At 47.6% G+C, this 12,654-nt stretch overlaps 1 protein-coding gene across 6 annotated transcripts in view; it reads left to right on the top strand.

The window, feature by feature from the left end:
* The first annotated feature begins 653 nt into the window (after positions 1 to 653).
* Positions 654 to 12,654, top strand: part of SKAP1 (src kinase associated phosphoprotein 1) — a 124,243-nt gene continuing 112,242 nt past the window's right edge. For 2 of the 6 annotated variants that reach the window (XM_052700120.1, XM_052700121.1), the window contains exons 1-2: positions 657 to 924; positions 6,888 to 6,993. In XM_052700120.1, coding sequence (XP_052556080.1) covers positions 891 to 924; positions 6,888 to 6,993 — 140 coding nt within the window. In that variant the 5' untranslated portion in view covers positions 657 to 890. Of the gene's footprint in view, positions 925 to 6,887; positions 6,994 to 12,654 lie in introns of all 6 variants that reach the window. The other 4 variants (XM_052700123.1, XM_052700119.1, XM_052700125.1 and 1 more) reach the window with 4 other exon arrangements.

Genomic DNA, 12,654 nt, shown 5'->3' with positions numbered 1-12,654 from the left:
TTATTCATAGAGGTGCTGTCCCAACCTAAAAGAACTCTGCAATCATTTGAGCGGTTTTCTTGCTGGTGAGCTTCAGATAAAGAAGGCTGCACTTGGGTTCAAAATTTGGGAATACGAGGATGGAAAATATTAGCAGTATATCCCCATAGCCGGCCTGCATTAATTCATTTGTGTAGCAGAGGAGCGGATGTGGGACTGCAGGTTAATCTAATGCAATGCCACTTCTGTTTTGCAGAGTGCAGTTTGCACTTATTGACTGTCAAAAGCAAGTTAAAGTGCACAACCCTCCTGTTTCTCCGGGCAAGATTGAAATATGAGCGGCTATTACTCTCTATCCCCTTCCTACGCAGGATGTAGGAAGTGGGGATGTTTAATTGCAAAACAGGCAAGCGCTGCTTCTCCTCCTGGGCATTAGGGGAAGGGGGTCTGCCTCTGTTTGGAACAGACCCAACCCTCATCTCCTGTTGTGCTGGGGGTTCGGCACAGGGGGGTTAAAGCAAAGGCCGTACAGCTCTGGCTCTGCTGTGCCAGCAGGTGCGCTGAATTGTGCGCTAATGAAGGAGATGCTCGCCTAACTGCCACCTGATTAAAATGCTAATGGAGGGAGCTCGCTATCAGCTGTGTTGTTGCTGGGGGGTGGGGTTGGGCTTTTTGCAGTTAGTTGAGTGGAGCTCGACCTGTGCGGAGCACGGATGGAGGAGCTCAGCACCTTGACTGCATCTCGTGAGGCTGAAAGAGGAGGAGGAGGCGTTTGAGCAGAGCTCTGCGGTTCCTTCCACCTTCTTTGGGGCGTCCCCACCCCCTCTGCTTCCTTTCTCGTTCTGTCCCTGCAGCTGAGGGACCGGAGCAGCACCATCAGTTTTGACTGGTGGAAAGGAGGTGGCAGGGCCATGATCCCAGAGGACATTCAAAGACTCCTTGAAGGTAACCACCAATTCCTCCTTGCTGCTCTCTTGTTTAACAGCAAATCCCCTGCAGTCGTTGCAGAGAAAGAGCCTGAAAGGCCTTTAGCATCTCATTGTGTTGATCTAGAGAGGGGAGTGGGAGGTCTACAGGAGTTACTTTTCCTCTACAGCTGATGGATGGCTTTGTGGTCCTCAGGTTGTGTGTGTGCCTTTCATATCGCTAATTCTGATGAGAGAAGCATAGGGGATGTGGCTGCTTGTCCTGGTGCTCAGTGTTGTCAGAATACCAGGAGTTGGCAGGTGGGTCTGTGCCTGTGTTAAGAGAGGAGCAGCTCTCTGGTGGTTCCAGAAGCTGTGTTTGTAGAGGAGGAGAGCATGGGTGAGGTTGAGGGGTGTTTTCTGGTGTGATGTCCCCACCACGTGCCTTCTGTTAAAGCACTGTGTGTGCTTTGCTGGGGTGAGCCGAAGGGGCAGGCGCACAGGGTAGAATAAACTTGTGTGCTGCAATGAGACACCCTCCCTTCCCCCCCTGCTCCTTCCCCCCAGGCTTTTGCTGCAGCTGTGGTAGTGCTACGTCCTGGTTCTGGATGTTGTGCAGTGCTGTATGCATCCTTGGGGATGTGCAGAGCAAGCTGGTTGTGGTGAGGGTACAGGAGAGATTCAACCCTGCTCAAAAATGGAGATAGACTGAGAAAGCAGTGTCAGCTTCAAGCTTTGCTTCTGCTTGCTGAAGTGAAGGTGACCTCCTGAGGCCTCACATCCAAGGGAAGAAGCTGTGATGGTGGCAGCATTGCTTTCCTGTAGGCAGGAAATGGAGCTTCTGGGCAGTTCTGCAAGTTTTCCTGATTTTTCTGTAAACCTGACCCCTTCCCACTGAAGCAATGGGTCAGCACTGCAGAAACTGGGCTCACCTCATCTGCCAACCGTGCTTTGCAACCAAGAATTAATTCTGCACAGGGGTGAAAAAAAACTGGTGACTGTTTCTTTCTGCAGCAAATTTATGCAAACAGGGGAACCCATACTCAGGGTTGGTGGTTTTTTCTCTCTAGCATTGCCTTTTCTTTTGCAGTCACCTCTGCTCGCATGCTGACTTCCCCCTGCCCTGCTGACTCTTGCTGACCTCCCTGTATGTAAAGCCTGAGCAGCAGCACTGCAGGCTGAAGCAGCAGCCTTGGCCCATTGCTGCATGTGTGCATGTTGCTGGCACGTCCTGCTGCTGTAGGTGCAGGCAGGGTGATGGGAAGGAGTTGTTTGCATTCTGCTGCTCCATGCTCTGAGTTGTTGTGTTTGAGTCTGACCTGCTCTGTCTCGAGGTTTCGTGACCTTTGGTTTCCTGTTGCTCATCTCCTGACAGCACCAGTCCATCGTATCATAGAATGGCCTGGGTTGAAAAGCATCATAATGATGTTCTAGTTCCAACCCCTGCTATGTGCAGGGTCACCAACCAGCAGCCCAGGCTGCCCAGAGCCACATCCAGCCTGGCCTTGAATGGCACCAGGGATGGGGCATCCACAGCCTCCTTGGGCAACCTGTTCCAGTGCATCACCACCCTCTGGGTGAAAAACTTCCTCCTAATATCCAACCTCAACCTCCCCTGTCTCAGTTTAAAGCCATTCCTCCTTGTCCTTTCACTTGTGAGCAGCCATTGCCCCTCCTGTCTGTATGCTCCCTTCAAGTACTGGAAGGCCACTATGAGGTCTCCCTGAAGTCACCCCAACTCTGAGTTCCTTCCAGTCCCAGCAGTCAGAGCACACAGCCTCTCAGCCCATCGAAGCTCCTTCCCAAATGCACTGTCTCTTCCCCCAGATGTAGGTGTGAATTCTCCCCTCTGCTTTTTAATCGTGGGGGCTTTGGTGAAGTTCGCCCTTTCCCGTTTTTGATGTGCAGCGCTTTATTGTTCGCTGCTGACGCTTCTGTAAACAACTCATTTCTGCACCTGCCACCTTCCTTTAACTTAGATTATTTTCTTGTTAGCTGACTGTTTTTAATTGAAGGCTTCAGATCTCCTTCTAAAGCACAGCCTTTGTTTGCTGACAAGTAGAGCAGGCTATGAATGGAGATTAATTGCATGTCACATACCTCTGTATCAAACTTGCTGTGTCTTAACAATCTGTACAGTCTCGAGGCCTTCCAGGGGCTGGGAAGGTTTCTTGCTATGCAGGAACCAAAGGAGCTTAAGCTCATCAGGTTTTCAAACTGCATTACAATAAGAATTCTTGTGTTTAAAGTAAAAATTACAACTTGAAGAGCCAGTGCATACTGGTGCATGGGCTATAATGCCTGCTTCCTTATATTAAGCTTTGTTCCATAGTGGAGGGCTGTATGTAAGGTGCCCAAAAGGCCAGTAGCCAATGACTGGCTCCCAACAGCCCTGCTGTTATCACAGAAGCCATCTCTGAGGTTGCAGTGGTTGAAAGCTGATATACCATGGCTATCTTCTCTACATTGCAGTGCTGCAGTGCTTCTGAATGCTGATTGCCTTATGTTTATGAATAGATGTGGTTGCAGCAGTTTTATTACTCGGTTCCACATCACAAATAAGCAGCTCAAGTTGTCATTAATTGCACAAGGTTTCAGTCCTGCTTCAGACAAAGGGAAGCTCAGGGTATTTCTCTTTGTTTTGCACAGATTCCTTCTAAAGGCTGAAACAGAGGTTCTTAAAAATGTGGTGTATCTGACAAATCCAGGGCTTCTGCTCTGTTTTTATAGAAGCTAAAGGCAGCCTGACTGTGTTTTCCTCTGCCCTGCCCAACCTCTTCATCCCAGAGGGGGGGGGTCTGAAGGGCCCTTCTCTAGCAGAGTTTGGGCAGCAGAGAGGACAGAAGAGATGCTGCCCCGTGGGAGTGCGACTGCATCTGCAAAGCATAGCAGAGCCAGGAGCTGCTGCCTTCAAGGTGAGCAGCCTTAGTGCTGCTTTAAAAATAAACAAACAAGTGCTGTGTTCTGTGGGGCTGTTGGGTTCCAGGCAGTGCTGGTGCAGCATTCTGACCCCCCAGCTGTCTTGTTAGCATCCTGGAAACATTAATGCAGTCTCACGGATGCTTGAGGTGTCTGCACTCTGTTGATAGGATGGGAAACTGCAGGAAGGACTGTGTGAAGCAGCAAGCAGTGACAGAGCAGAGCAGCTAGCTCAGCACTGGCTTCCATTGCTTTGGTGTTGAGGTTCTGAGTTGGCTTTCTGATGGCAGATGAGTAGAAAAGAGCAACAAGTGTTTGGCTGTGGGCATGGGAGAGACGTACACGGCCTCTACATACCTTTCAGCTCTGCTCATTGAGTGATGATTAACTCAAAGATTTAGTGCTGCCATTAAAGGGTTATTTACTCCCCGGACTCGGGTGGCTGTGACATAATTCTTACAATGCTGTGCACTGCGTGTGGGATTAAAGTGGATGCCTGCAATTGCCTCTAGAAACTCTCCTGAAGCACTTGATGAAATCTCAACTGTTTTATTTTTTTTCCCCTCTCTTACCTTTGGAAGCTGCAGGAAATGAAAGGGAGAGTCCTGTAAACTTTCGGAGTGGATCACAGAGAGCAATCTATAAACATCAAGAATATAACGTTACTGACAAGCAGTAAAACTAACATTGGGGTGATTTACTCCGGAGCTGCTTACATATTGCTCTTCCTGATCCACTTGGAGAGTTTATGGTTAGGCTTTCTTTTTCATTTCCTGGTGCTATAAACATCGTGGCTGGCTCTGAAAGGGCTCTGCCTGCTTTGCAGGAGGGACCACAGCTCTGCTATAACTTATCCAGCAGCTGATCTGTGCTGACATGGCAGCAAGTAAATACCATATTGCAGCTGATGGCATACTTGTGGAGCTGCTTTGTGCTTTAAAAGGGCAGAAGAACAGCTGATGTTGGTCCAGTTTGCAGCTCTCATTTGCTCTTGTTGCAGCCTGCAAGGGTTTCTCTTGCTGACTGATCTCTATAGTGCTGTCTTAAAGCAGATTTGTCCATAATAAACTGTCCCCTCAGCCTTCATCTATTCTTATAGTAAGCTTCTCAGAGCAAGGCATGTTTTTGTGCCTAGATACGTGTCCTTGGTTATTTCTTATGTTATTTGTAAGCAGTGCAAGTTTAGCACTGTTGGTTTGCCATAAGTTGGTGCTGTATCCTGGAGGGGGAATTAAAAAAAGTGTGGAGATGTGCTGAAAATGAAATTTAAATGAAGCAAAAGATCCAGCAGAGCCTCAGTGGGATACCAGGCAGAGCCAGGATGTTCTGACCTGATGCCTCTGTGCTCCTGCAGCTGCTGAGACTGCTGCTGGATGTAGGTGTGTGTTTAGGGCAGCACTGTGAATTTGTGTTCCTACCCTTCAGCAGAGATGTGCCAGCTATGTGCTGTCATCAGAGGGGATGCATTAGGGCACTTGGATGTCCTCAGTGCTGTCTTTGTGCTTCAGGCTCTGTTTCTCGGCCACAGGTGGTGGCTGTAGTGTGGGGCTGCAGGCAACGAGGCACAGGTGGTTCATCTCTGCTTCCCATGTGCTGAGAGCATCACTGTTAGGAGAGAGCTGACAGTGACCTGGACTAGTCTGAATTTGGCTAAAGTGGGCTTTTCGCTGAGTGCTCCAATGGGAAGTGATGCTTTCAGCTGAACAATCCCAGAAATGAGAGCAGAGGGGTTGCAGAAAGCACTGTCATGATCTGGCTTTGCTCCTCCTTCCCCTTGCTGCCGTGCCCAGCGCTGCGTCTCTCTGTTCCTCTTCATCACTGCAAAGACAAAGTGGGAAGGGAGCCCTGTTTGTGGGGATGCACATCTGCCCCACTCCCTGAGCACACAGCTTGCTTCTGTCCTTCACTTCAGAGAGATGTTTCTCTCTTTTCCCTCCAGCTCTCAGCCTTTCTTACATTTGTCACAGGCAGGTGGTGAAAATAAGAGCTCACGACTTTAGCAGGGCAAGATATTCATTTCTCCTGTGGCACTTTGATCTTCTGTGCTTGCAGGTAGAGGAACTGTTTTGTTAAGGAGCTGTAAAGGTTCCTGGGGCGTGCTGAGCAGTGCTGGCTGCCGTTCCGGCAGCTGAAGCATAAGGAGCTGCAAGTCTTGCAAGCAGGATATTAAACTGACATTAGTGTCACAGTATGGGGCATGAATTAAAGGTTGGAGAGGGCTGGGGGTGTACAGCACCACAGCTTTGAAGCCAATCTTTGCTAGAGGAAAGCAGCAGTAAAGCTGCTGGAATACAGGGGTGATGATGCTTTCATTTACAGAGCAGGTGTGGTTGGAAGTGTTTTGTTTTTCTAAGAGGCTTCTGTAAGGAGTATAAATATTCATCCAAATAGAAGGCACTTAATCTACCTGTTGTCTCTTTGCCTTTCAGTTTAGGTTAGATTTCTATGTGTAGCTGTGCTTTCCAAGTGAGAGAGTACCATATTTACTTCTGCCAAGCTGTTCTGTTGGGCAAGCACAGTGTATCTGAGCATTAGCAAAGCACGTGGTGTGATATATCTGTATGTGGGTGAGAGCACAACAACCTGGTGTTCAATGCCTGCTCCTTAGGAAGGTTCTCCTAGTGAAAGCCACCAGCTGGGATTTTCTTGAAGTGCTGGGTGTCAGGCATCCACTGCATTAGAAGCGTTTTGGATACTTCTCTGAATGGCAGCCCTTAAGGCTTTCATAGCAGCACATTTTTAGGGTTTGGGGAAGCAGAGAGGTATATGGGAGGTGTTGGGTGCTGCCCACAACAGTGTAAGGCAGTGGTTAATGAGTGAAGAGAATGCATGTGGCAGAAGAGTGGTGTTCAAGCAAGGCTTCTGACCTTGCCAAAAGAGCCAACTCTTTTATTGCTGGCTGTCAGCAGGGGACAGACCCACTGGAAGCCGTGAGTCCCAGTGTCTCGTGGTGGGCTGACAGGCTGTCTTCCTCAAATCTGCACCAGGGCTTTCTGATCCTTGAGATGCTGATGCTGTTCTCCACCAAGGACTGGTACCTTCAGCTGCCCATTGGCTTTAACTTGTTTCTTTCCCTTTACTCAGATGCTGAGTGCTTCCTGGTGGATGGACTGCAGAACGAAAACTTGAGCCCTAGAGCAAGGGAGCAGAGGAACACAATTCTCTATGGCTTCCAGCAAGCCAAAGCCAGGTATGTGTTGTCTATGTCTGTCTTCTAATGAACTCTCATAATTTGGGGTTTTTTTTTTTTTTTTTTTTTGCATATTGCATGCTGTATTCAGGAAAGAGGATAATTGGCCCATGGTTTGAGAGATAATGGGCATTTAGAAGTTGGTATAATTGAGAGTATGCTGTGTCCTTCTATTTACATCAGCTGGTTATATTTGGTTGTCTGCAGAGTTATCGTTGCCTGCCTTTGGAATCTGTTGTTCCTTAAGGCAGAAAACGTGACTTGGGCAGCATCTGTACAGCTCTTTGCATATGAATCTGATGCTCTTCTTCCTCCACTGTGGTGCTATTGAGGATTTTGCGTATGGAAGGGGAAAATCCATTACTTGATGCTGAGATATGTGGATAAATCAATACAGTGAGCAAAGGCTCACACTGCTGGCTTGCTGCTGAAAGCATCCATTCCATGTGTGGCTCCTGAGCCCAAACCCCCATTGCAAAAGGAGAGAAGATGACTTCCAAAGTTAAATCTCTGAACTGTGCTCCCAAATCTGCTGACCTCAGCCTTGTTCAAATCTGCAATGAGAATGGGAGCAGCGTCATTTGGATTCGAGAGCAAAGCAGACAAAGGTTGTGCTGTGGTGCTATGGGAAAATCAAGGGACATAAAATAGAAAACATGTTGCTGGAGGCTTAAGTGCAACTTGGAGCCTCAGCTGCATTATATTTCTGGCTGGAAATGTGATGTATAGCTTGGTGTTTGTGCTCTAGTTAAAAGATATGAGTTGTGTCATTTGAAGTTAAGACCTGACAATAAAACTCGGGCTGGCTGACTGATGGAAGCATCCCGTTTAAATAAAACTGCTGTCAAGTCCCTGAGATGCAGAGAATTTTATCCTTTGGAAGGGCACAGCCAGCTCCTATTCCCTGCAGTCCCACTGAAGAACTTTGCAAGATGCCCTGCTGTATCTTAATCGATCTTTCCTGCTGGCTAATTATGCATCAGTTTTACTCAGCAACACGGGACTGTGTAATTATCAGCCTGGGTTGTCCTGAATAATTGAAACAAACGGGATGCAGAAGATGGAAGCCTTTGGAAATAGGGCTGTGGTGTATCTAAAGGAGAAGAGGTGTGTCCAGGGGTGCCTTGTAGTGCTGGGGAGGAACCTTTTGGTGTGGGTGCAGAGGGCTGGTGTGGCTTCTGAGACATTGCCAGGTAGTGACCTTGGATGGAAAGAGTGAAGTTAGCAGGACTGTGAATCTGAAGTATTCAGGTGTTAAGGCAGGCTTTTATTTATTCCCAATGGTCTGCAGATACAACCTTAGAAATGATATATTTTTGTATGATCCAACCCTAGGTCTGTCTTGAATGAGTTTTAAAACCAGTGTCATGGAAGCTGATAAGTGTGTGAAGTCCTTGGTAAACTTTCTGGCCCTTGAGCAGTGGGGGAGGATGCTGCTATGGCCACCCCAGGGGACCTCTGGCTTCATGGAGATCCTGTGCAGCTCTGGTGACTTGTTAGAGAAGGAGCAGCCTTTGGAGTCAGAACCATAGAATGGCTTGTGTTGGAAGGGACCCCAAGGGCTATCAAGTTCCGACTCCCTGTCACAGGCAGGGCCACCAACCACTAGATCCAAGTATTAGATGAGGCTGCCCAGGGCCCCATCCAACCTGACCTTAAACTAAAGAAGGGGAGACTTAGATTAGATGTCAGGAGGAAGATTTTTACTGATAGTGGTGAGGTGCTGGAACAGGTTGCTCAGAGATGCTGTGGGTGCTCCATCCTTGGAGGTGTTTAAAACCATTCCCCCTTATTCTACCATTATCTACCCTTGTAAAGAGTCCTGGGGCAAACGCTGGGTTCTGAATCATGGGATTAGCCTTTGCTTTTATCTCTTTATCAGCCTAAGAAAATACAATTTGGCATAAAGCTTCCAAAAGCAGCATCTCAACGAGCAGGAGATGTGGGGAAACAGCCTCAGCATCAGGAGGGGATGTGATGCACAAATCCTTCCTGGATGTTCAGATCAAGATATGGGCCCCAGCCCCGCTGCTTATCGAAACAGATTGCCAGTAAGTGCAGAGGGGAAAGTGAGACCCATAGCAAAGAGCACAGGGCACTGCTGATTTCCTCCTTGTGTTTTATTGCTCGGTGGCATTTGGAAATGGTGAGAAGAGCAGCATACAAACGCTCTTCTTCTGCCCTGAGCCATTAAGGCAATGATTTGTGGTGGGAGATGACTGTAATGATGACTCTCTTTTTATCTGAAAGGCTCTGTGCGAGCCCTGCTCCTGGTGGGGAGCACAGGTCTGTCCCTTTGGGGCTTCCTGTGGCTTCGTGGGCTGCTGCTCAGGAAATCAGCAGCAGTCGTGCTCAGGAAGCGCTGCGTAACGCAGTGTAGGGTTTCATTGTTTGGGTTCATCACAGACATAAGTAAACTGCTGAACTACCAGGGAGAGACGTGCAGTCTCTGAAAGGGAAGAGCTTCATCTCAGCTGATTATCCTGAGCTTCTTTCATAAGCGTTCCTTTAACTTCAGGTCTTTGTATGGCAGCTCTCCCCATGGCCTCGTAACAGTCCCCCATCAGGAGGGCCCTGATGGCTGTAATAGGAACAAGTGCTGGGGCTCTGTCTCCACGTGCTACCTGAGAGGATATATTGTTCCCCTCTCGCCAGGAGAAGTGCGGTAGGTAGGGGCTGGATTGTATTTGCAGGTTATGTATGTTTTTTGAGGCACTCAAAGGTATTTCTGCTGTGTTGGAGGCGCTGCTGCGGTGCTTGTGGGAAAGCTGTCACCATGCAGCTGAGTTATGAGTCCCCGTGCTGTTTTACTTTCAGAAACCATTTGGTTATTTAAAACATAGTGTTGTGTTGGGGAGAAAAAAAAACAACCACCAAAACAACAAAAAAAGTGGTGTTTTCCTTTGGTTTCCTCCTCTCTTTGCAAACTTGGACCCTATTCCACTTTCTGATCTCGGATGCAAAACCTGGCAATGTATGCATCATTTTTTTTCCTATTTTCTTTCTTATGTTAATAATCTCTTCTACTTTTGTTGCTTTCTCCAACTGCATCCATCAGACAAGTCATAGAGTGCAGCTGGAGGTGTGGTCCCCAACAGGACAGTGTCAGCAGCATCAGTGCCTCGACCAAAGGCTGAGGATGCTGCTCTGATGCTGCATGGAAAAGCGAAGTGTGATGGGTAGAACTTGCTAAAAAAGCAGCTCTGGATTGAGGGAGGGCAGGGGGAGGATGCCGTGCCAGAGTGAAGTTGTACTCATCTTCCAGAAACCCCAGAGCTTGTCAGTTGCTTCTGTTTAAGGTCGGTTGGTACTGAGGGTTTGTTTCAAGCTGTTCCTTGGGAAGATTGCTGCTGTTTCTTATGTCTTAGCAGAGGCAGCTGCAGAGCGAGCAGCAGATGTCCAACACCTGGAATGAATCTGATACATGGCTCTGCTCAGGAGCACAGACCTGTTCTTGTCCTTTGGCAAGAGCAGCAAGGAAAAAAGGTGTCATCTTGCTGTTAAATGACCTCACCTCAGCATTTAGACACTTTTAGAGCAGTTAGGATGGCAGGGGGTGAGATGGGGAGAATGGGATTTACTTACAAATACAGAGATAAATAGTACCTCCATCTCTGTAGAGGCAGGGAGTTGTTTAAACTCCCTCCTGGAAGGCAAGTTTGCACTGATAGATACGAATTCTTAGTATTTTTTTCCTTGTAGTGGTGCTAAGAGGAGACTCCTAAGTTGGGAGGGACCCATAAGGATCACTGAGTCCAACTCCTGGCTCCTGCAAGGCAGACCTGTCCTATACCAAAGCAGAGATGAAAAGGGCTTCATGCTGTTTCTCATATACACCCACTAGGAAATCCAGAGTAAGCCCTGCAGCTCTACCTGCAATTTGCACGGTCACAAGTAGAAGCATAAGGATAAATCCAACGTGGGCTGATCCTGTGTGGGGATCCTGGGGTTGTGCTGCAAATCTCAGCAAGCTGTGGCAGTGTGTGGCTTGTGTGTGCTGTTGCATCACTGAGCTGCTGGTTTTACTGGTTTACAAGCACAGCTGAACTGTTGCTGCTTGGATCCTTGGTTTGAGCTTCATGCTGCAGGATTGCATTAGACATCAGCTGCTGCTATGGGGCCGCAAATGGTTCACAAATGGAAGTGCATCCAAAACTTGGCTTGTTGTAGTAATCTTGGGTGTATTAACTGCCATCTACTGCTTCAATTTCGACTCTCTTCTAGAAATTTGGAGGTTTAAATTAAAGAAAACATGATTTGGGGGTAATTGTTGCTTCATTAGCGTACATTCACTGTCTGTAGCTCATTATGCTGAATTATGTGCAATACCAAGATGAAAAGAACTTAAGGATGTGACCTTATGGGCGGATAATTGAGCTCAGCACATTAACACTGGGGCTGAGCAGAGAGGCATTCCTCCTGTTACCAACACTCCAACGGAATACTAACTTCTTATTAAGGCCTGGCAGAGTTTTAGTTAAGATGGTCTGAATTTATTCTGTAATCTCAGTAGGGGATTTTTTTTTTTCCCCCCTCCTTCCTTTGGAGAGAGATGAGGAAGGAATTCTTTGCATTCAGGGGAACAAATTCAATTCAGCTGTTATCACATTCTACCTGCTTTTATACCTGGGCTGGATGCAGCCCCTCACTCTGCCAGTAATGCAGTTTGGTGCCGTTTGGCTTTGGCTCCTTTCAGTAATTCCCATCATTTCCATTCCAGCTGATAAAATTACCCCTTATTTCACCATCCATTTCCTGGTGAATGCGTTGTTAATCTGAAACCTGAGGACTGTAAATGATTGAAATTGTGTAACCAGAGTCTCTGCCTATCTGCTGCTGCTTCTGTAGCATTTAGCTAGGAAATGCATTTGAACTGGTTTGTAGGAGGCTCTGCTAATGGTGAGCTCCTCAACCTTCCTTTCTCTTTTTCCTGTGCTTGAAATCTCGTATAGCATTGATTTTTTTTTCTTTTTTTTTTTTTTTCTTGCAAACATTTAAAAAGCAGCGAGTATTGTGCACCAAACAAATTAGGCTGTCTTGGTATATCTAATATAACAGCTGTGGTGATATTAGTGTCCTTAATTGGACGAGAAAATGCCGGAAATTTGATTGAAACCTGACTTCATTGCATGGTTCCTGCTGAAATGGAGTCTGAGAGGAAAGTGGGGTTTAGGCTGCATAGATGCTAAAGCTGCAAAGAGACCATTATATCCATCAAGTTTGACCCCTGGCGTAATACAGACCGTAAGATCTCAGAAAGCCATTTTGCTTCCAGCCTCAAATGGATCTGCTTTGAATCCATCAGCGCTGGGATGTGGCAAAGAGGTGCACGTTGGCTGGCCAGCTCACCCTGTGGGATGAAGGTTGGGTGTCGTTTTGTGTCTTAATTGCATTTCTGTGCCACTGATGGAATTGGTGACTTTCCTGGCTGGATTTTGGCTCCTGCAGGGAGCAGTCCCAGCTCAGTCGGTCCCAGCAGCATTGCTGTTTCCAGGCAATGGCTTCTGAGTGCAAGAGCTCAGCACAGCACATGCTGTTCTCCTGAAGGTGAAGCCTTAACCCCATTCTGTGGGAGGCAGCAGAAGGTGCTGCTCCTTTTGGCCCCAGAGCTGGGGAATGTTAGCTCTGGCTGGAGGCAGAAATCACAGTGGGTTCTCATTG

The sequence above is a fragment of the Tympanuchus pallidicinctus genome, unplaced genomic scaffold (genome assembly GCF_026119805.1).
Source record: "Tympanuchus pallidicinctus isolate F22 unplaced genomic scaffold, pur_lepc_1.0 scaffold39, whole genome shotgun sequence".
Classification (NCBI taxonomy): domain Eukaryota; kingdom Metazoa; phylum Chordata; class Aves; order Galliformes; family Phasianidae; genus Tympanuchus; species Tympanuchus pallidicinctus.
This window is presented reverse-complemented; position numbering and strand designations above follow the sequence as displayed.